At 30.9% G+C, this 25,806-nt stretch overlaps 2 protein-coding genes across 2 annotated transcripts; both read left to right on the top strand.

Annotated features, from left to right (window-relative positions):
- The first annotated feature begins 2,731 nt into the window (after window positions 1-2,731).
- LOC121115615 (aminopeptidase N-like) lies at window positions 2,732-4,144 on the top strand. Its single transcript, XM_040709730.2, has 5 exons — window positions 2,732-2,884; window positions 2,952-3,192; window positions 3,258-3,432; window positions 3,498-3,810; window positions 3,952-4,144. The coding sequence occupies exons 1-5, from the start codon at window positions 2,745-2,747 to the stop codon at window positions 4,142-4,144; spliced, it is 1,062 nt and encodes a 353-aa protein (XP_040565664.2). The 5' UTR covers window positions 2,732-2,744.
- Window positions 4,145-18,777: 14,633 nt separating this feature from the next.
- LOC121127713 (lactosylceramide 4-alpha-galactosyltransferase-like) lies at window positions 18,778-20,088 on the top strand. The gene is made up of 3 exons (XM_040723156.2): window positions 18,778-18,913; window positions 18,975-19,530; window positions 19,589-20,088. The coding sequence occupies exons 1-3, from the start codon at window positions 18,827-18,829 to the stop codon at window positions 19,990-19,992; spliced, it is 1,047 nt and encodes a 348-aa protein (XP_040579090.1). The 5' UTR covers window positions 18,778-18,826; the 3' UTR covers window positions 19,993-20,088.
- Window positions 20,089-25,806: the final 5,718 nt, after the last annotated feature.

Raw genomic sequence — 25,806 nt, 5'->3', positions numbered from 1 at the left:
GATAATTTCCTTCTTCAAATATCCAAAATCAACAGTTTATGACGTGATTAATGCCTTTGAAGAGGCTAAGAGAGCAGCTCATTCAACAAGATTTGATAAAATCCAGACATAAAAGCTCATAGCTGGCTTGAAACGATCAATTGACACTCATCTAGACACACCAATTGCTAGGCTGGCCAAGGACTGCAACGTGGACTGCATAGGGGCCATCAAAAATGCAAGATGAACAGACTTTTTTCAACATCTATTTCATTGGTTAAATCCCCGTTCAAAACTTTTCTTAAACCCTTTTAGAGTTCTTAAAGAAATTTGAGGCATAATTTTTGCCGAAATTGACAAATTAATTATTATTAAAAATATCCCAATGATATCCAGCTCAAAGGACCATATATAAGAACCCCAATACTTTTTCCCAAGTTGTGGCAGTTGAAACACGTGAGTATTCACGATAAGGTTTAAATTAGCAATACCAATAAAAAGAAGAAAAACAACAATTAGAGGAACAAAAACGGTAGTATAATTACAAACAAAACAAAGAAAGCCAAATGCCCCCCGTTAAAGGGCCCAATACAATATCTCTAACAATTAAAGTCTGTATATAGTAAAATTTTGAAAATATTTTAAACTGTCTACTAAAATGTCACAAAAAAAATAATCCTTTTTTGGCCAAATATCCAAAAGTAACAAAAATATAGATATACAAAAGTCACTTGTGTTCAATGTTAACAAATAAATCCCATATATCCTTTCAGTCTTACTGGATGAATAGTTGGAACATGTCACTACTATTATCTTTGATTCTTTCATGGTTAATGTATTTTAATTGTGTTAGGGTAAGTATTAGTTTACCCTTTTATTTTACATATACAGTCAAACCTGGTCTAATGGTCCCCAGTTTTAAGTGTGTCTCCACACTAATTGACCATATCCTGCTTTTAAATTTAGAGCTGTAACTGTTAAATAATTAATCTGGTTTAAGAGGTCACTAGAACTAAGCGGTCGCTTTTTCAGTTTTCCTTGCCTATTCGCATGAAACAGATTTGACTATTTAGTATTTATCAAATGTCGTGGAGTGCAAGTCTATTTATTCGCACAATTTACACTTTTTAATGTTTTTTTTCAGTTTGTAGAATTGAGATTAAGTTATTTCTGCAAAGTTTAAAACATTTTGAAAACAATTTATAACATAGTTATTTGTACTTTAGATATAAAATCAATTTGAATGCTGGCAATTTTTTTAATCCCATCGTTGAGGGAAAATTGATCTAGTTAATGACATTTAACTTTTAAATTGCCCTTAAATATTATATTTTTATAGAATAAATAGATTTTATGAATTTATGCTAAAACTTATGTTTATCATGAAAAATAATAAAATGGGAAAATAAAAACTGCTAGGTGTAAATTTAGAAGATTAGTCACAGCTCAGGAGATTATTCCACAAAAGAGCTTTAACACAGCTCAATTAAACTTGTTAGAAATTAAAAATATACTTAGTATTCTTACATATAATTCATTTTTTAATATTTTTTTTTTACTTTTTAAGGCTCTAGATTTTCGATTACCCCATCATATAAAACCAACAAGCTATAATATCGAACTCAGTCCACAATATGAAGAATCCAACAAAATTTCTGGAGTCATTAAAATTGAAGTTGAGTGCGTTATGGAAGGGTCTAAAAATATTACATTGCATGCCAAACTGATAAATATTACTTATATGAACATTATAGAAAAAATATCGGGAAATATCATAAACATTGCAAATGTATCATACGGACAAGCTAGTTCGGACTTAGTTATTATTAATTTATCAGAAAATCTGAGTAAAGGATCAGTGTACATTATGACGATGAATTACACTACTATGACAATAGATGAACCAGAAATAAATTACGATTACGAAATAGATTACGAGGAATACGACTACGACTATAATTCAACTATAGAAACATATTTGACGAATACGGCAATACTCAAGGATTTTCGTATGATAAGTAATACATTTGCATTCATATCTAATCTTTAACAATGTAGAAGCGATTTCGAAAATTAACAAAACATTACTGATTCAAAAATATTGTAGGTTCATGTCAAAATATAGTCAAGGCTGTGTTGACGTCATTTAGTATAGAGTGTTCCCTTTTTCTTTGTACTTTTTTAAAAGGAAAGTTTTTAAATATGGATATGAATATTGGCTAAAATTGCAAAGAGCGTAAATTAAAAAAAAATCTTATATGGTTTACCACATCTATGTGCGTCTACACGTCTAGTTGTATATAAAAATTTAAATCATATTTTTGTGAGAGCAACTCTTCTCCCAATATAATCATATAAATATACATTGTCTATATAGGTAAGCATTTTTTAGACGTGTACCATTGTCACGAAATATGGGTAAACCACATTAAGAAAAAATTATAAATATCTTATTAATCATTCCTGTTATAAAAATTGTTACGTATCAGCGAGCAAGGAGCACTAGACATAGTCTATACATTATATTAATATTTATCAGCATATATGTCGTCCCTTAAAGTTATCATTTTTTTGACACATCTGTAGGTGTGAAAAAATCACCCAATTTCGTAAATACAAGGGGTCATATGCTGTCTCTAAATAATGAGGTACAACAAAGGAGAACGATCCTTATCTAAAGATATCTAGTTAATGGTTACTTCTGTCAACTATTCCTAATTTTTGGTTATATTTCCTTCCTTTCCAGTGGAGTTTACTATACACAAATGGAGCCAATATACGCTCGAACTGTCTTTCCTTGCTTTGATGAGCCAAGCTTTAAGTCCATATTCAATATAACAATTCGTCGTCCAAAAAATATGACCTCCATTTCAAATATGCCAATCAATCAAACAATTACACCTGAGTACAGTTTCTTATAGCTTTAATTTATATACACACATATACTAAATTATAATTATTCTTTCAATTAGAAATTCTTCAGATTTTGTCTTGGATATTTTCAAGTCCACTCCACAAATGAGCTCATATTTGGTGGCATTCGTTATTACCAATGCCACCAATGAAAGAATTCCCACGAATAATTCTTTAGAATTAAGAATTTGGAGTTCTGAAGAAGACAAGATAAAAACATCCTGGGCAAAGAAGGTCAGTCCAACTTCGTATGAATATTTAGTTCAATACTTTGGAACTGATCTGCCAATACCTAAGGAGGTTAGTTAACACATGAATCGAGAGAATGACAAGCGGATCTAAACTATTAATTCTGTTGATTTAAGGATTTGATTGCAGTTCCTGGACTAAAAAGTGCTGCTGCCATGGAAAATTGGGGTCTTACAACTTTTGAATCTAAATTCTTGTTGATAGAAGAAAATGGGAAATCAATTCATTCTTTAAATTCAAAGGATGAAATTGTAGTCACTATTGCACATGAGATTACACATCAGTGGATGGGTAATGTTTGAAGTTTATTCATGTAATCAAAAAATTGATTTTGTATATTTTATTTTGTAAAATAGGTGATATTGTAACTCCATCGTGGTGGGATGATTTATGGCTTAAAGAAGGGACCACAACTTATGTATCCTATTTGGCTTCATCAGAATTTATTTCATGGGATAGATTTGTAATCTTTGTTTTTCAAGAAGCCATGAAAATTGATTCTACGGCCCGTTCTCGATCGATTAAGGGAAATATAACGAATAACAGAGACATATTAAATATGTATAATCCTATAACTTATGATAAAGGTGCTTCAATCATAAGAATGTTAAGTGGTATTATTGGAGAGGAGGAACTTCAAAAGGTTTTTCAGAATCTAATGCAAAAGTAGTGAGTCTAATTTCTTCTCATTTTCGATACGTGGACTCTGCTCTTAGATTATTCGTAATTTATGCACATTCTTGTCTCAATTTTACTCACTAAATATTAATTTAATTCAAGTATTTAAAATATATTTCTAACTAATTCTAGTAATTTGAAAAATATTGATGAAGATATTTTTTGGAGAGAAATAGATGAGGTCGTATCTTCTAAAGAACATGTTATTCCACAAAATTTGACATTCAAGGTTTTGATGGGACCATGGCTTACTCAATTAGGATATCCAGTCATAACAGTGTCTCCAAATTTCGAAAAAGGCTCTATTCAGATCTCTCAGGTTTGAAACTTTAGTTCATCTACCAATCACAAGTTGTTGTTTTTTTTGCATATAGAAATGTTTTGCTTATGATTGTTCGAGTAAAGATAGAAGTGATAATGTATGGTGGGTTCCATTAAAATATCATATCATAAACAAACACGATAATGGAACAATCAAACTAATTTGGCTAACTGATACTAAATTGAATCAAACATATCATGATGTGGATTTAACTAATACTTCCCATTGTTTATACCCTGTGATTTTCAACATTAATCAAACAGGTACGAAAATTAATCAATTATATTTCAATAAATTTCATTCGTTTGTCTTCACTACTATTTAAGGATACTATCGAATTAACTACAATGACGAAAATTGGAACCGAATCACACTTTATCTACGTAGTAACTACACAATAATACATAAATATAACAGAGCCCAATTAATAGATGACTCATTTAGTCTGGCTATTGAAGGGTACATTAGTTACTTAATCCCCTTTAAAATAACATCATATTTGAGAAATGAAGATGAACCATTGATTTGGTTGACATTTTTTGAAAAGCTATCAGACATCACATCAAAAATATTTAGAATTGAAATTCAGGACAAAATAAAGGTAGGTAGAATTTAAGCTTTAAACAAAGTGGCGAAACAAAGAACAAGTACTCAAAATTTGTCCTGATGAAATAGTGTCGACAACTATTTTCTACTAGGGACGTTAAATTATTTTAAATTGTTATTAGAATATAAATTCTAATCTATAACTAATCACCCAACCCTCTCTGAACTCACTTTTAGAATCGTATAACAAATTAATTCTTGGGAGGGTGTAAAAAAATGAAAGCTTCACATATAAAATGGTAATGTAACGTCAAAAGATGTAGTGAACTTTCTTTTCAGTTGTTTCTATAAGCTGACTACGTATTATAAACTCAAAAAAAGCTAATCTTGTACTATGCAACATCATAATTTTTTTATATTATAATTTAAGGCAGAGTTATTGATATATATTTCACAAAAGAATGAGATAATTATACTCTGAATCATTTTAATTTTTAGATTTACTTACGAAATATAACTCAAAGCTTGTTCGATAAATATCACAAGAAATGTTCAAATTCAATGGATTTTTTGGCAAAACAATTGTGGCAACTTTCTACTCAATGGTCCTGCAAGTTTGACAATCCAAAATGTATAAATATATCCATCAAAGCAGTTGAGGAGTGGAGGAAAGATTTTAATCAAGTTCCAAAGTATATTTTTTCAAATTTTAATTAATTAATCTTAATTCGTTTGCTTTAAAAACAAGTGAAGACATTTTTGAAGCTCTAGTTTGTACAGCAATTCAAGAGGGGAATGAATCTATATGGGATTTTGTTGCTAGTCAAAATGTTTCTACTAATGACCCAAATGAACTTATAGCAAGTTTAGCATGCTCAAAAAATGTGTCAATCATAGAGAAGTATTTATATTAACGGATCACTAATATATTTTAGGATATTCTATCTTAATTCATTTTTTTAAAGGTATTTGAATATGACTCGAGAAAACCAGATATTTAATTCCTCAGCAAACATCGTTTATGACAAAGTCTGTGAAACTCAAATTGGAAGATCAGCATTTATAGATTTTTTGAAAGTTGAATTTGATCGAATTATGACATCGTAAGTAAATTTTACGTGATTACTCATAAGCTATAACTTTTTATCACATTGCATTAGATTGTTAAAATATTTACATTTCTTTAAGCAATTGTAAAGATGATACATACCTCCCGGTTGTTTAGTTGTTCATTTTTTTGGATCAACATTTATGTTAATATCTCTGTTTTTTTCTCCTTTGAAAAGGTTTAGAACGTTAAATTTATTGATAGACTAACAAAACAGATGAAATCCCGATTTAAAAATTATCTAAAGTTTTTGAAGATGCAAAGAAGATTAAATATCTTTTTTTAAATAATAAATAAATAAACTATAGAAATTTTATTTAGAAGAGATCTGGATAATTATTTGTCATTTTATTAGTTGTTGTATCAGGTTCCTTAGATGTAATTGAAACTGGGTGTGACTGATGTATTCTTTATATGTATAACTTTCTAAATTAAAACCTATGATAAAAACTTTATTAAATCAACTACCACTCTCTGCACAACTGATGTATCCGAATCCAAATATAATATTATGGTCACCATAATCTATACCTATAAAAAATCCCTAAAACCCTTTAATTTATTCTTTAATTAGCTTTATACATAATACAAAATCATCTAATGCTTAAAATTTTATAAAATATTAACAAGTTTCAAATATCTTTTAATAAAAAATTCATTATTTAATCAATATATATTTTTTAAAATTGTATTATACAATAAAAATTTTAGACTTTTATAAAAGATAGGATATCTTTAAAAAATCCGCTATTTTCTTATGAAAAATCCTTGTAAATAATAGATTAAAAATTGCTCCTTTTTTTTTATATGAAGGTTTTTTAATTTGAGCATGCCCTATTAATTATTTTAGCATACTCATTAGTACAATATTTTAATACAAGTTGAACTTATTACTACGTATACATATTTTATTTAGGAAGGATATTGATTTAATCATGTCGGTAAAAAGAGCAGTTTATAAAGTCTTGGAACTTTCCAATAATGTAAAACGTTTTGAGGAGGTAAGTGATTGCTAATCAGTTATATCCATACTTGATCTGATTCTTCATTGTGTGTCTAAATTCAGGTTGCCGAATTCATGAAGACAAAGTCCCTTTTTTCTGAACTTGAAATCAATATTAAAAGGAAAGAATGGAACATGAATCAAGCTAATGTTAAAATTGTAAATGACTGGATTCAAGAAAATATTACTAGCTTTTGATTACACGAGTGAACAAACTTTTTTCTTTCAATTGAAATGGTGTGTGTGTTATTGGATTTTCGTTGAGAATACATTTTTTAAACTTTTTATATTTTAATTTAACATATTAATAAATAATAAATTTTTTGATAATTCAAAAATATAGTTGTAATATTTTTATGATTGATAGTATTCATTGCTTAGAATTTTAATAAATTATACATGTTGTCCGATGGGTAATTTCGAACCTATTCAAGGATAACGTGTAATATGGATATCAAATTGATCAAAGTCATGAGAAACATAATTAAGATTATTTAATTATGCAAATAAAATATGTGACGGATTTATTAATGGAGAACAGTAGAAACGGCAAAGAATAATCTAAAGAATCTAAATGATTTATTATAAAAGGGTGTTAACGTAAATACAAAGTCATGTGGAGTCAATAAATATTGAAGAAGATGAAGTCAGGAAGGCTTGCTAAATAACATATTTTTTTAAATTTAAATTTTTAAAAAAAAGTAGGAGATCGTGGAACAAGAGCAAAATAAAGACGGTAGACGGTAGTTTCCAATTCCTTCATGAGAATGGGAAAGTGTCGAATGCGTAAGATGTAGTAATAGGGGCTACTATGCATGAGTGTGCAGGTCCCTTGAATAAAACTCTATTTGGATCATAAATCTATAAATAATTCGAACTGAATAAATTAATCATCGATGTGATGAATGTCCATGGAAATTATTCAAGACTATAAGTGCTACATTTGACAGTGGTGCAATAGTATCTGTCGTTGGATCAGGAGTTCAAAGTAAATATCGATTTCAACCCAATTAAAAGAGTAGAGCTAAAATTTAATTGTAACTTAAATTACATTATCCAACAAAATAAAAACTTTTTTAAGCACTAGAGCAGTATGTGCTCAATTTAATAGAGTTCGATCCACTGATTCCAAATATAACTTTATTTTTTCTCTGTTAGCGTTGTAACCTTCATAAAAATACCACTCTTTTTTTAAGGGTCAAAACTTTTGTAAGCGCTTGGTGTTGAAGATAAAGACATTATATGAATATATTTGAAAGCCCAATGTTGAAAAATATTAAGACTATTTTTAAAATGTCTCTATCATACTTATAACTTGAGTTATCATTGTTTAAAAGTTGAAAATAGATGATTTTGTTCAGAGGCTCATAGCTTCAACAAGAATATATTCGAAAAGTTTAAAAGTATCTTATTTGATAGTTGAAAGCCTGCACTTTAATTATTTTTATAAAGACTCCCCAAAAACACTCTATATTTTTGTCAATTTGAGATCAGATCACGTCAATATCTCAAGGATGAAACTCATTTTGGAATTGATCCCATAAAAAAAGTCAATATATTTGCATGTCCTAGCTAAAAGAGCGAGAGAGAAAGAGCAAGAGAGAGAAAGAAAGAGAAAAATGTTGCTTTGACTAAGAAAGTGCCTAAAATATCATATTTTTCATATATCAGATAAAATAGATTAAATTGATATTTTTTTAATAGAGTTCCTCAGCAGTGGGATTACGACGCCTAATGTATGAATTGTGTCAATCGTAATAAGGATTTATCCTGTCAATATTTCGTCATGTTGAATTTATTGCCAGTCATTTTTCGATGCATCTTTATTAAAAAGGTGTGAATTCGTTTGATCTGCTTATATATCCAAGTTTGCATCTACGTCCATATAAATATGTAAGTGAAAGTTGTTATAATCCGAATTGTTTAACGTAATGTTGCTTGATTGTGAAACTAAACTGGAGTAAAACTTTGGGTCTATCTTAGAAAAAAGTTACTCTTAAACAAGTTTTTTTAATAATCGAATTAACAAGAGTTTAAATTATATCAAATACGATGGTTATACGATACCTTGTCCCTTCCAGATTACCAATGATAACATAGGTAAATAATTCAGTCTCACATGAATATTATAAATTACTAAATAACTATGACATCCACTTACATTTGTATTGAACAACATATGTATATGATCATAAGATTATAATATGAACCTTGTAGTCGAGGAAACATGTCATATAAACATTTGTGCACAAATTTACTTTAGTTTTCGATACTTTTATCCTTATACTATCATACCCTGCTGAGAAAAATACAAAAAAAAAAAAAGTTATATCATGGTGAAAATATTGTACATATGCACTTTACTTATAACCCTCAAAGCAAATGCTGCCAATTTTTTAAATTATGATAAATAAATTCAAAAATAGTGCTTGGCTTATATACAGACGAAGAATAATTTTGTATAACTTCTGTAAAATACATATTCAACATGAAAAAAACCTGCTTAAACAATCCATACAATTTTTGTTTTGTTTGTGTTGAATTGACATCCATTAACAGAAATGACGTATTACGCCATTATTCGAAACATGTTCAAAGTATTATTTTGGTTTTAAAGTTGGAGATTAGGATAAAAGCTGGGCTACAGATGCATGTTGTAGATCCTGCGTCAATAATCTCACTATTTGGCTAAATTATGGTTCTTGTCATCTGTATTTTGGCTAACCTATGACATGGAGAGAGCCAGCAAACCATAGCAATGATTGTACTTTTTCATAACAAAAGTAGCAGGTAGACTAGTTCCTCACTATGAATAATATCCAGTACCTGTTTCTCCGAATCAAATTGAAATAATTGACCATTCAAGGGAGGACATATAAGATGAATAAAAAAAATCCACTTAAACTGTTCACAGAAACCTGATTTATTGGGCCAGGAAGAGCTAATTGATCTAACAAAACAGTCTTTCCAAATTTTAGCTTCAAGGCGAAAGGATGGAATATTCTGAAAATGAGACTAAAATCAGTTTTTACAGAAATCGAGATTCGGATTTCCAAAAAAATAAATCCTCAATTGAAGAGGGCATTGTTTATTGTAATGAAATCAATTCCGCAATGAAGGAGCTTTGCCCTGATTTTCAAATCAATTCGTGGTGTTTATTTATTGACTCTGCCAAGACAAGCCTCAAAGCTGTACTAATGTACAACAATAATATACTTTCTTCTTTTCCTCTTGTGTAATGTTATGAAAAATTATCTCGTTGATCCAAAAATGTTTATTTATGTATATTTATTTACGTTATTGCTTTGTAAATATAAAAGGAACGATGAATAAAAAAAATGTTGAAGGAGCTATAGGCCATGCCAAAAAGTGTCATAGATGTCAACCAATTCAAAGTCATCAGACTTTGAATTGGTTGACATTTCAAATTATAAAAAGTGTTTCGAGGACTGAAAAAAGCGTTGGCATATGTGAGAGCCATGAAGATTGAAGACAACATTTGTTGGAAAAATGTCGAAAAAACAACAAAATCTCTAGGTGTAATATTTGAGTACCAGTGACTTGACGAGTTTTTGATTGTGAGTCTTAGCTTCCTAGTCCAAATCAAAGCACGAGTCTTAGCTTTTGAGTAAAAATCAAGTGTCTAATTTTTGATGTTGAGATCAAGTCGGCAAGTCCATCTTTCTCTGCCATTTTAGATGTATGAGGATAAATATTGGATGACTAAAACAAAGTAACAAAAGTTATTACACTTGAGACTTAAAATGTAACACTTGTAAGGATGTAGTCATATATTGTAAAGTAGTTACGGCTATGATTCATATTATGCGTCATGTTTAATATTCATATATTGATAGAGAGTCTCTGATTCTAAGATATTTGTAAAAAATTTACTTTTTAAACATGTATATATTATATACTTAGTATGTAAAGAAATACAATTCAAAAAATGCAGGCTATACTTTTCGGTAGGGCTGTAAATCCTAAGCGTATCTGGTCGATAAACTTCTGAAATGTTTGTGCAGCATTATTTAGTCCAAAGGGCATCCAGAGGTATTCCTACCGTCCAAAAGGAGTAATCTTTGGGATGTCGTCAGGACGTACTGGTATATGATGAGGGGCCTTGACCAGGTCCATGTTTGAAAATTTCCTGCAACCAGCGAGTTGTGACGTGAACCTTCGACGATTGGAATGTGGTAACGATCTAAATCTGTTTTAGTTTAGACTCTAAAGTCTCCACAGGGACGGAACTCTCCAATTTTCTTTGGTACAACATTAAGAGCATCTTCCTTTAAAATTAAAAAAAAATTAATGGGAATTTTTTTTGAAAGGATTTATTTTCGAAAAAAAAAGAAGTCCAATTGATTAAATTGATACCCACGTGAACAAACACACATTGAAATTAAAAAAAAAAAAAAAAAAAAAAAAACTACCAAAAAAAAAAAAAAATTATACTGAAGTCCCTGTTACTTTTCCCACCTCCGTATTTCTCTTTATATACGAGGTTGGCCAGAACAGTTTCCACCTAACAAAGATACGGCGCTAAGTACTTTTACCTTAAATTATTTTGCCACGGGGCATTTAGCCTTAAACCACTTTGCCTCAGGATATTTAGCCATAATATATAATTAAATGAGTATTATTTGTCGTTATTATTTTTTTTGTTTGAAAGTGATGTTTCCTTTGAACTTATGAATCTAAATATGTAATGTTTATTACTATAAAAAGTATTAAATGGTCTTTTCTGTCGGAACAATTTAGAATCGAAATAGAAACATGAGAACAAATGTCTTCATCCCTTCGTGAACTTTATTACTTATCCTAGTATACAAAATAGTATTCAAATTTGCAGAATAACCTTGATTCTGGATTTAGAATGAAAAACTAGTATCAGGTAATTTTAAAGGTTTATTTTTCGGTTAAATTATGGAAATTAATAAATATAATGGATCGATGGAAATCGTAATTGGTTGAAATGACTTATAGCGGCATACTAAAGTTACAATTTTAAATAGTAACTCGTTATACAAAATAAGAACAATTTTGAAATGAAATGTATGTCGTACCGTAGAAGTGAAACAATTTAAACGCATAAACTCTTTGTTTAACATATTTTTGCACTGATATAATAATTTGCTTTTATTAAGAATAGGATTTCATTAAATATTAAGATCTTTTATTAGTGAATTTTACTTTCCAATTGTTTCCTATTTTTTGCAGTTTTGATTTTCTTCTATGTAATTCTATAGACTAATTTTGTTTGTTATACTGGTACGGCAGTGGTATCAGGTCGGAGAGGAGTGTGTGGGTCCTTAATATATTCGGGGAAAAAAATATAATATGAGATTGTGGCAACCTGCATAAGGATGTACACTAGGACGATACAGTTGCCCCAACATTATCAGCATAATTTAATTTTGGTACTGCATCTAGGTAAGTAGAACACAAGTACAAAACTTAAGCAAATTTGGCTAACGTTTACCTCTAGTACAATTGCCATTTCTAAACATGTATGAAACAAAACATTTTTATTATGGGGTTTATAAAAAGAATGTAAAAAAGTAAGATATTTCTATAATCAAATTTGATTTGACGACACATTTTTCGTGTTACATATTATATATGTACATAAAAAATAATATATTATCGATGTTTACTTAATTTAATCATATAGATATAATTATTAAAAAAGTTAATAGAAATACAAGGTTATACCATAAGGGGTGAAGGACTTCCACCACGCTTTATGATATAGATGTCAGAGTAGATGAGTAGTTGCATGTTTTGTCAAAATCTCTATTTCCTGCCCAGTAGTCGGTACGTTACATCAAATTGAAAATTCTAGCAAGTTCGATTACATGATTGTTTAACCTCGTATTTGTATTGACTTTGACTATTAATAAGCTTCTCCAAGTACCTCTATTAATTTATGAATATTAAAAATGCTTAATTATATTACTAACAATTGTTATTTCAATGAGAGATTGCAAATGTTTTTCCAAGATTCATCCTTAGTTAAAGTTAAAAATAGGTAGGAAATCATTTTGAGAGAGATGCAATTATAATGTTTCTTTGTATCTATTTATAGTTACAGTCTTTTGCTAATGAGAAAACTTGAATAAAATATCACCAATAAGATATTTACGGATTATATTCGATAGAAAATTTATATTCCATTTTATTGCTTCATATAATTTGAATAAAATTTTGTATGTCAAACCATCTAATTATTGGGAAACTCAAAAATGAAATTTCAGTAGCACATGGGTTGAAAAGTTTTGAGCTTTAGATAGAATACAGGTTTCTGTTCCTTCAAAATTGTTTTTTCTTAAATTAATATTATTAGTTCTCTATTATTTTTGTATTTGCTTGCTTATGTAGAGTTCGCATAAAACTTTTCAAGTCATTGTTTAGGGTTGAAAGGTATTTTTTACCATCAAGAAGCAATGTAAAATGAAAACACGAAATTGTTTTTCATCCATTGTTTTGAAAACACTTAGCACAATCACTCAAAAACTAAAGAACAGATTGTCATGAAATTTTGATAGCTGTTCTTTGAAGGTTGGTACTAACTGAAAATGATGATAATAATAAAAAAGTAACCCCATCTATGAGTAAAGTCTGGGACGTTTCAGCCCATTTTAAAACACAATGGCATGATATTTTTTATGTGATGTTAGATTCATGCACCATTCCTGAACTGCACTACAACTTGTAGGAAATCCTATAATCACAAAGACATATCAATAAGCTCACGGTAAATTCTTCTAACAGTAATTATCTTATTTGTTACAGACTACCAAACCAAACCAAAAACCAAACATAGCTAGTTATCTCTCACAATTCAGATTATTAGTTGGCAGTTGTTTTCGTTTCTTGTCTGAAAATTTATGAATATGTGTAGCTCACACATTATTCTCTCTGTATTCCTATTATTCCCTGCTACACTAACACTACACTAGTCCCTTTTTACCTAATTTGTATACATCTGTTTTAGAAGAAGTATACCATGTTCTGAAGATGGATGTTTGTAAACTATGATTACAGGATTCCTTTCTACATGGTATTCTTTATGTTTATACATCTTATCCTCTTGTAAGCCTTTAAAAAATTCGGAAAATATTTTAAGAGTTCTGTCTGATTTGAAAATTTTACACAGTGAAGGAATGCCGTATGTTAAAATGGCGAGAGTCTTGAATGCTGATCTTATAAAATCGTTGCCCTGGTATATTCTGCATGTACGAACAAAAACATTGTTTAAGTGCGTCTCCTCTAAGAGCTCTTTGAAATAGGGAAGGCAATCATGTGCAGCTCCTAACTGGTAATGAAGTCGAGTGAATTGATTTTCTTTGTAGAAGCCCAATGACTTGTGAACTCCTTACTCCTCTAAAATTTGATCGAAGTCATCCGACAATGACACTGTTTTCAATTATTTATATTGATTATACTATCCTAACTTTTCTAGAGTTGGGCAAAATAATGGACTCAGCAGCTAGGAAACGATAGTTTTTGAAAGATTTATGTACTAAAATCGAATTAAGCATTCCAAAATGTGTCTTAAATTATTTAAAACCCACCAGATAAAGTTTTTATATAAAGTATTTACCCATTTTAGAAGTTGATATATAGATAATACTGTATCACTAGTAAAAAAGGGACGTGGTCGACTAAAATGGGATTGTTCACCTTAGTTATGAGACAAATGGCATTTTTTCCTCATAATAAATCTACATAGGCTAACTGGAACCTAAAAAAAAACAGCTTAAATTACAATAAAATTTTGCGTCATACACCCCACTCCTATTTGCATCACAATTGTACAACTGAATTGAAATTATTATGGAAAAAAAAGTTTAGCTAATGAAATATTCATAAACTAACAGTTTAACTAACTTTGTCATTTGTTACAATATAATTATGTATTTTCTCTCGTTACCATTGTTATAAAGTAATTAAATTTACCTTGAAATTATTTTGGTAAACAGATAAATAATAAATAATTAAGAGAACTTGTCTCTCTACTGGTCCAATGAGAAAAAATAAATAAATGAAAATTATTAGATTGATTCATGTTCATTTTCACACTTGGTGAAATTACATTCATTAAACATAGCATGAATCATTATATCATTGGGTATATACAATGTTTTTGAAGGCCCAGATAGTCGATTGCTATGTTGTTTGAGGTTCATATGTATAGATCCATCTTTCGTCACCTGTGCAAATATTACAAATACATTTTGATGTTCCTCAAATAAACTTTTTCCGGCACAAATTGACACGAGTCTTCATTTTTCAAGTTGCATGTTATCGAGCGTGAATAAATGTTGTTTACAGCCAAATTTACATACAATATCCTGTAAATATAAGCCAAGCTTATCTTCAAAAATGCCCCGATCTCCTAGTAAGACACATCACGATCTCGTTTAATTAACTCATGCATAATATTGATGTATTTTGGAACTACAACTGATTTTAAACGTCCTTCACGAAATTTGTCGTGAGGCTAACTCCGACCTCAATCGAATTCCTACCAGTTTTTTATTATACTATAGGATTTTGCAAGATTTCTATATAAGGAATTCAGTTCATTAATACACTTTTGCCTTGATAACTTACGTCTAAAGTTATCAAAAATGATTGCACGAAAGGGGTCGCTTTGTTAATTCCACTTTTATACTGAAAATAATATTTCAAATCTCAATATGATATTTAAATCACGTGTAAATATCAAAATGTTATGATAATAAATTGATACCTGTAAATACTAAGCTATCCACGGCATAAAACAGAAGGGGTTTAGAATAGAAAGGTTTATTTTACCCCATAAATACAAATAAACGCCTATTTAGAACGAATGGTTGCAAAGAAAATATTTGAGGCCCCCCACCTATATATTCCCTGAACATGCATGTACTCTCTATTTATTTAAAGGGTCGTACAAGTAAATCTGGACTATCGTTTAGTCCATCCTGAACAATAAGGAAAGTGTAACAATTTAAATGTATTTCAATTTTAAAGTGAGAAGTGAGGAACAACAGAGGAGATGGAAGTGGAGCAATCCACAAAGAAATCTTCTAAGATGAAGTATTAAGGTAACCAGAGTGGCCTCTAGGGATAGTTATGAGTGTTAATGAGGGTAAGGGTAGTAAGTTAGAAGCGTTTTTATTCGAGGCTCTAATGGTTGAACATTTACACGACCCTTGGGCTTGCTTTCCAAAAGAGTATTGATTGAATAAATTGATATGCATATTTTAATTAAGCCATTCTTAGGGAGATTGTTAGCTATTACTATGCTATTCTCTTTCTGTGTACCCCCACATACATATTTGTATTTTTTCGTTAATATGTTTTTTTTGGTATATCTTATTATAAAAAGTAGATTCATCGTATTCTTGTATTCGAAGAAATAAAGACACGTTGTTGTCGCGTATAATTAAAATATAAGTGTTTAATTTTATTTGTCCCGTATTGTTGGGCTGTGCTTTATGTGGAAGCAACACTGACGTGTTGCTCCCAATGATCCAAGGGTAACCATGCTGGCCGGAAACTTGGTTTGAAAGACGCAGGGACATTAGATCTGTCGTCCAGGATATTGTGGGGTTTGTTGACAGTACATTGCTTCTCATCCGAATAAAAATTGATTCGGTTACTATGAGACTTCAAATTGTTCAGCAGTTTTCTTTACGTGGTCAGGCCAAGTGACCGTCATTTTTTTCTGCTAGAATATGTCTTTTGTAGAGCCCGTATGGCTTCATTCTCAGTGCAATAAATAAGGGACTGGAGACTGTTGCAAGGCTTACGTGGCGCTTTTTGGAAATAAGGTTAATCAGAGTCCCTGGAGATGCCTTCACAGCCCGGTTAACCTATAAGGAATCTGGGATTTCGTTTTTTTATCACTCCAGGATTTGTGGGCTTAAATATGTATATCTACGGGTACTGAGTCAGTATAATCTGATATTCTATCTACAGGGGGGGGGGATGCTACCCGTGGACAAAATCGGCTTCGGACAAAAATTTACATAAAATGAACACGTAATAAGATACAAACTTAAAACTTACACAGATAATTTTTACAATGATATTAGGAACACGTTTTACTCAAAATAGTCCCCCGGGCCTCTTCAATACACTGCTCCAATCATATCTGGAAACGGGCACACGCACGTTGAAGGGTGTCCTCGTCACTTTGGGCAAAGGCACGTCTGATGGTACGTTTCAGCGAGTCTAGTATGCTGTGCAGCATGGTATTTGCATCAGCTTCAACTCCGGGCCAGAAATAATAGTAAGGGGATTGAGGTCAGGTGACAAGGGTGACCACATTTCACTTGGCCACAAATTGGGCAAATTCCAATGGCATCAGTCTTGGGTTGTCTTGGCCATGTAGACCGGTGCTCCGTCCTGCTGTCACTCCCCCTGCCACGTTATCCATCCACGGCTTCACATCAGTGTTCAGCACGTTGATATTAACATCTGAATTGACTTTCAGAATCTTTGCAAAGAAATAGGGAGACATAACGTGCCCTTAATTTGATAATTTTGCGCACTGTTACTCGGCCAAGATCAGTTTCCTGTGCAATTTTCCGCATCGATTTCCCAAGATTTTTACAAAAGCCCAACTTACAATCATCATATCTGTGACATGTATGAAGACAATTGTATCAAAGATTTCCAAAACGATGCTGTGTATTATCACTAAGTCAGTTTCTCCCCCTCTCAATGTCCTTACTATCTCAACTAGTTAAATAATGTATGTACTGTGATAGTTGTATTTATATATTCATACGCTGACAGGCTAGGTAGTATGACCTTTGTAATAAAGTGTTACACATAGTTAGTCTCCTCCACACCTTTCCCTCGTTAACGTCACCAGACTTAAGAGGCTCTTTTAAAGATGTACTCTTAAATGAACTACATTTCCAAAGATGATGAGACCCGCCCGAGCATAAAAAACAAACTTTATCATTTACACTGACTTGTAATACGTTCCTTTTCGACGAATGTTCAAGTTTGACTCCAGTCCCAGCTACTCTGACTGCAATCTCCAAATATTCATTAATTTTATTTATGGCAAAACAAGAACAATCATTGGAGCTCACAAAAAAATGCTCCCACCCTTCTCTCAATGTTCTTGGTAGTCTTATTTTCAATAATTGAGATCATAAATCATCTGGTGATCTCTTCATCGATGAGTACGTTATTTATTTCTAAAAATCTTTTTACAGATGATAAAATGTTATAAAACTGACTAAGATCTCTTTAGTTATTCTTACAAGTAAGTAAATCAATGAATTCTTGAACGAGCTCGTTGATAACCCATCTGCTTTTACCATAAAAACGTTCCCTTGCATGTTTCAACTCTGCTTCTTGTTCATATATATGCGGGGGTACACAGAAGAGAAGAACATAATCATAATTAACTGTCAGTGTCATTCCCTCCATCTTCATTGAGCCGAAGGAGAGGGTGGGTGCCGACAGGTACTCTGAACTCCTGTTTGACAAAATGATACCTTGGATGAAAGCTGAGGTCAATGGTGTGGAGTTCCTGTTTCAACAAGACTTGGCCCCCTCTCAGAAGGTCTGCAAGACCCAAAACTTGTTTAAAGTAGAGAAGGTGTCGTTTTTACAGCTGGTCCCCTAACTTTTATATATTTTTTTTTTTTTTTTTTGGGGGGTTAAAAATGAGGAGAAATCCTAAGTTCTGGAAATTATTGGAACTAATATTAAGATAGACTGAAGAATAAAAATAATAAAAAGTTAGAAATTACGCGTACATTTGCAATTAAGTGATGCTATATTGTATATCCCAGTGTTATAGAAAATATAAGGGGAATGTTTTTACCTCTAAAGCATAACACGTATAAAAATATTTTTCTCCTTTTCTCTGCTTCTTTTTTGTGATCCATGCAATTGAAACAGGTGCAGTGAAACAGATGTCATTCAATATTTATATACATATATATATAAAGATCAAAAAATGATTGATACAATTTAAACAATATATAAACATTCTGGAGAAGGTGTAAACATGCTCCAATTGATAAAAACTAGTTTTACGGTTGTAATTATCTCTATTTTATTAATAGTCAATTGGTACATATTCTTCAGTACTAAAGTAAGTTTAATTCATTTATTTATTATTACTAATGATATAACACACAATTTAATTTGTACAGTTCAACAAATATGACAATCTGAAATCCATTTCTAATCTTTTAAACAAAGAACTCTCCTTCCCAAATGATTCTCAAATACCCTTGTTTGTTAAAACAATCAAAAATCACACCATGTTTTACGAAGTAAATATTCCAAAAGACACGAGTTTTTTCTTTTTGGAAACATCTGGAAGAGCCTACTTAACATTAAAAGAATTATGTGCTCTTGAAAGTGTAGCTAAGTTACATCCTAAACGAAACATCTTTTGCTTAATGACTAATAAAGCTTACGAAAGAAGTGCACCTGTTCTTGAGATCATGGAAAAATATTCTAATATTCAACTCCTTAGCATTGATTTAACCTACGTTTTTAAAGGAACGGTCATAGAGAGTCTTTGGCTGAAAAACAAAATTCAAAATAGCGTTTACTTTAACGCCCACATGAGTGATATTTTAAGATATTGGTTTGTATATAATTATGGTGGCACTTATTTGGACACAGATATTATTGTTCTTAAGGAATTGCCTCTCCACTATAATTATGCTGGAGTTGAGAACATGGAGCCATTATTAGTTGGCAAGACAAATCTTTTTATGTCATAAGCTGTATGTATCATTTTTTTTCTCTACTCCAGCGAATGGTGTCTTGCATTTCACTCATCATCACAAACTCCTAAAAATGATTGTAGCTGATATTTCCCAAAATTATGATGGAAGTGCATGGGCCAAAAATGGACCTCTAATGGTTACATCCAATCTCATCAAACTTTGTAAAGGCAAAACCATGAAAACAATCAATGATGCCAAATGCCATAATATTCAACTCCTTCCTCCAAATACATTTTTCTCCATTTATTATCCATCATGGCAATTGTATTTTGATACTGGCTCAAGGGAAATTGTAAAAAAGAGACTTAATAATAGTTTAATAGCCCACTATTGGGGAAAATTGTCATCAAAGACAAAAATAAAGTCAGGAATGCCCATTCATGACTTGGCTCTGGAAAAATGCTCCCTTACTGCCAAGTACTTTAAATAAATGATGTTAATCTAATTAATTATTTATTCAATAGAAGATTGTATAATATTTTACCGAAAGGTATAAAGAAAGACATTAAAGTATTAAATACATGGATCATTTTGCATATTGTATATTCCATTAACATATTATCTTATGGAAAATTCGTTTTAAAATACAAGCTAATTTCTTAAAAATAAGCTACCCGAATTGAATGATCTATATAGTCTCATACTGGGTTAATGTATAACATAAAACTCAAACTATAAATTATTGAAATGTGAATACTTCAAGTGCTCAAAGATAAAAAGTTGGTTCAATCAATCCTGTTTGCCCATTTTCGACCATAAAAAAGAAATTGGTCTTCTCACGGATGTATCAAGGAGAAATAGACTAGGATTCATTTTACAACAAAAGCATAAATAAAATTGGAGACTCATACAAGCTGGTTCAAGGTTCATTACAAAACAGAGTATCATTAGGCTACGTTTGAGATAGAGCTTTTGAGTGTTCTATGGGCAATGAAAAAATTGAAGTACTACTTATTAGGTAAGGAATTTGACCGTCAACCATTAGTTACTATTCTCAACAATCAAACTCTTGATAAGGTTGAGAACCCTCTTATTTTAAGAGTGAAGGAGAAAACGTCGCCGTACCATTTCCATACAATTTGGGAGAAAGGATCCACTCACATCGCTCCAGATCCCCTATCAAGATCGCCAGTAGAAGAACCAACAGAACAAGACTTGATGAATGTAGAATCATGCAAACTTCAGTGAATGGAATTCTCAGGTTCAAAAATGAAACAAATTTTCAATTCCAAAGGATTTGGGAGGATACAGAAAAAGATAAAGAACTTCAAAAGTTGATACAATGCTTAAGAGAGGAAAAAAGATACCTATGGAACTCAAATGCCTAGAATAAGAAGGCTATATTCAGGATGGAAATGTTTTATATGGAATCAGAATAGTTGTTCCGATTAGACTACGTAAGTCTATATTAAATGTTTTACACGACAGTCATCAAGTGATCGTACGAACCAAACAAACAGATCGTCAAACGGTGTATAGGCCAAGATTGACAAGGACATAGATTAAAAAGTTAATTTGTATTACTAAAATGGATGAAATTAAGCAAAATCATTTATTTATACCAACGATATCAATCATCACAAGCCAAAGAAGACATATGGAGTAAAAATGAGTCAACCAATCGCACGTTTGAAGAAGTGTCGTAAGATATATTTCAAATCGGGAAGAAATATTATTTGCCTGTTGGCCGTTATTCTGGGTATCCCTTTTTGTACTCATTTGATAGATGACCAAAGCCAAAAAAAGTTTTTAAAGCAATCGTACAGACATTTTCTATGTTTGGAATTCCATTGAGATATCGTTCGGATGGGCGAGCTGAATTCAAGCTTACAAATTTATATTTTCAAGACAAGAGAGTGGACATATTAATCATAAATTGTGAAAAATAAAGTTTAGAGTTCTCATTTCAAGCATATCTAGTAGTTATTTAAAGATTGGATCTTGTATCAATATGACAAATTCATGTCAATTAAATGATTAATAAAGATTTCTATAGAAACACAAATGTCTTCAGATCCAATCAAAACTTAAAGCCATTTATAAATTATAAATGTACCAGGGGCGTTTTCAGGGCAGCTGAAGGGGCTGTCAAGAGGATATCTTGATGTTTATGTCTATTCCTGGCCTATAAATTAACTCTCTGGCACACTGCTTAGTCTTCACTATGCCTTGATGAGATACATGCAGATTTTTAAATATTTCTTTCCAAGCTACTCTTGGTATAACAATTCTTTTATTATTGACGATGATCAAACCCTCATAAATCGATAGACTATCTCTCAAATTCCAGTAGAGTTTTAATTCTTCAGGGAGATTTTGATATTATTTCCAAAACCGTCATTAATAAAATTTATCAATTTTAGATAATTAACATTCTCTCAATTTTCTTAATCTTCGGTCCTTGATCTCATTCGTGTGAATTTTTTTTTTTTTTTTACACATACAGCTCTTATTAATATTCTTCTTGCAACCCCATTCGTATGCACATCCTCCAATATGTCTCAGCCAATTTTGTACGATCTGCCTTCTTCCCATCCCTCCAGACTCCTTGAACTCCTTTGTGACTTTGTACACGGTGGCAGAGGACAAATTGAGAAAAGTCGATGATCTCTTTGAGCGGACGACCTGCACGAAGGGCGACAATGATAGCTGCACTATGGTCGTACTCGGAGGACATTTTCAACGCTTTGTAAATTCAACTTATACAAAACTGTCTGTTAAATCTGAAGAACTGGTTTTTAAAGCTGTACAACTAAGGTTTCCCAAGAAAACCCAATTTAAAAAAAATCTTAATTGTAAAACTGCACTCTGTATTTTGAAGTTATATTATCGGAATGTTATGTAAATTCAATATCACCCAACCTATTACATTTGTATATGTCATTTAATTTAATATAGATATCTCTGTTTTTCATGATCATACTTACACGTAGTTATTCAATACTTAAATGTTCTCTCCTCACGACTGAAAGAATAATAATAACAGCTTGGAAAAATAAAAAAAACACCCTTCAGTTTACCAAAAACAAAACTTGTATGTAGAAAACACGTTCTAAAAAATGCTTAGAATTTACAAAACTAAACATATTTTCTCTTCTTTTCTTTTTTGAAATGGATTGTGATGATCTAAGGAGTACTTTAGTCTCTATAGCGCTCCCTTGCTGAGCTATAGCTACACACCCATACTTTTTGCTGAATCTCATCTAAAGTCACATTGATCATTTTATATATGCATACATCAGAGGAAGGATCAATTACTCACACTCTTTCGATCAAGTATTTGGCCCTAACAAGAAGGTTCAGTTGTCAATGTTACGTGGACTTTGTTATTCATGGAAAATGCCAACATATTTTGACTTTGAGAATGGAAACTAATGAGTCAAATAATTTCCTTAGTTTTCTTGTGAATGATCTGGAGCCCGAGACAAACGTGTCAAGGATTGATTAGGAGGAATATGAGGATGTTTTTTATTTGCAAATGAATTATCTTTGCACCCAAATTTGGAATATGAAGCATCAACATTTTCCTCCTCTTCTACTCTGGACTGCAGAATTCAAGGTCTCGGGTACATTGCCGGATATTTGGCCAAACAAATTAAGTTTAAATATCCTTAATTTGGATGCAAGACATCGGAGTATTGAAGTACAGATTCCGATTATACTCCATGAATATCAACCTCGTCAAGAGGGGGCTTAACTAAGCCAACCGAGTCTTTTTAAAAATAAATAAGAAAGTTTGAAACAATGTTTGAGACCTTTCATAGTCCGAAAATATTAGGCCATCCTCAAGTCATTCAATCGTTGATATATGTACTGCAAACGTCAGCTCCCCACTTTCCTCTTGAGGTCATTAAAAAGTATGCTCGATTAAGGACATTCATAAGAATTAAGGAGTTAAATGTACAAATTAATGTTTAAAAAAATTACAGAAATCGCAAGAAATTTCAAAAAGGTGTCACATAATTTATAATTTTTCAAAAATGTTTATTTATTTATTAAAAATCATACTAAACCTTCTGAAAAAGAGTTTCTTTAGTTATTGTATAAAATTTATACTATAAAAATAATTTGAACTTTATTAGGTAAGTTTTAATAAGAAGATTTATTCTGTAAAGACCTTGAGCAACAATTAGACTATGGATATAAAATTTAAAAATCTATACACACCTAATGAAGAAAGTTTGAGGGAAAATTATTTTTCTCAATGGTCAATCTCTAATTTGGGACACACAGTCTTCCAATGACGAATAAAAGTGGATATAGCATACTGCAATATTTATCGTATCCTTGATCCAAACATGATTGTTGATATTTATTATAGTTAACTTTGGAAATGAATTGCTTTAAGATAATAAGGAGATGCAAGCAAATCTTTGTGGTACAAAAATATGATGATCTTATCTTTCATTAAGTTCTCCAGAAAATTTTTAATACCTCCTCTTTTTTCATGAATAGTTCGATTGTACGGGTTATTAGATGGATTTTAAGTTAACTTACGTTGCTTATGAGTGAACCCATTTTCAAATAATGAACTGTAGATTTCTCCATAGGCATGAAGAAAGAAAAGTTGTGTCAGACAAACTCTCCGTCCACTCATTTGGAGTTTTATCTTTTCATCTTCCCTATCCATGGCACCAAAATGTAAGAACACATAGGCTTCATGACTCAATGGAGAAATAGAAGACATTTCTCGGCATGGATCTCGCCAAAAAGAACTACATTCATAATCAAACCAATTAACCGATGGCCCTAGAGAACAGGGACAACCATTTTCGAGATAATTTTCAATTCTACGTCTTTCTTCTACATCAACATCATGAAATGTGACGTTTCTATGCTCCAAAGTTCGGATATCCGAGATATTGTTAATAGATGAAGAACAAATCACAGAATTCCCGACGAAAATATATTATTTATATCGATATAATAATAATGGTATCAAAGGATTTAAAATATAACAATACACAAAGTAATTTTATTTCAGATGAGTTGGTTAAGAACCTATTCTTACCAACGTAAATTTTTATTCAACCTTATAATATAAATTTTATGATGTACCGTCTTTAAGAGGCCATTGCTGCTCCTCTGAAGCATTATCCTTTTAAAAAATGCATTCAAATTAAACTAAAGATTCTTAGCATTCAATTTCATGTTACAAGAATAGTCTTTCCTTTTCTTATGAAACAAAAATTGCTAGAAATATAAAAACCTCTTTTTCTCGTTTTCACATATTTTTTAAGGAATTGATTTCTTGTGATGGCCTCATCATTATATAGGAATATATAAAATTGGGACATTTCAAGCTCACCCCAGATTTTTTTTTTTTTTTACTTGAGAGTATTGTTTACTTTTGGAAAACCAGTTAAAGATAATTCCGGACTCTTAAAGATAATGCCCCTATTATTTTAATTCTTTTATTATATTCATACAAACAGTTATAAGTGATTATGTTTTTAGAGAAAAAAATATAATTGACCTTTTCACTATCGTAGACTCCTATTCGAATATCTGATTATCATTTCAAGTCTTAAACTTTTTGAATGTGGCGTCATCTTTTGAACAACTATAATAATTAATGCTTGAACAACAGTTGAATAGATATATTACTAAACCTGTTATGCTGAAGCCTAGTTTACCAGTCCATATTAGGATGTTCCTTATTCTTCTTTTTTGTTGAAAAGTCCGGGTTGCCGAGTCAAAATCCAAATTGATAAACAAATACATTTGGTAAAATTTCAGCTAAATTGGGAAATATTTATAGGTACCTCAATGGCCTCAACGTTTTGAAAATTGCCAATTTTTTTATAAAAATTTACTTCTTCCTTGATTATTGTGAAAAAAGTTCACAATACAGATTTTTATGTTTTAAAATTTTTTAAAGATGACGCAATTTATTCTAAGATATATTTTTTGCTATTCTGAGAAAAAAAAATTCATAATATAAATTACAATATAAAATAGCTGAGGACATAACTAATATATAAATAACTTGTTGCTACAATGTTTCTACGTTTTTACTGTTTTCCTTCTGCAAAACATGATTTTTTATTTTAATTGAATTGATCCTTAATTTGGGATGTTAAATTAGTCACATTTATCAGTCCTACAATGGTGGCCTTAATATCAAAGCACCCTCTAATAAAACATAAATTCTGATACGCATATCTGAAGTACTTTTGTTAACAATTCTAATCCATTTGGGACGTAATTCTCCTCGTATTATATTTATACAACGAAAAAATTA

Source organism: Lepeophtheirus salmonis, chromosome 1 (genome assembly GCF_016086655.4).
Source record: "Lepeophtheirus salmonis chromosome 1, UVic_Lsal_1.4, whole genome shotgun sequence".
NCBI lineage: Eukaryota > Metazoa > Arthropoda > Copepoda > Siphonostomatoida > Caligidae > Lepeophtheirus > Lepeophtheirus salmonis.
The sequence above is the reverse complement of the archived record's forward strand: the minus strand, read 5'-3'. Positions and strand labels throughout refer to the sequence as shown.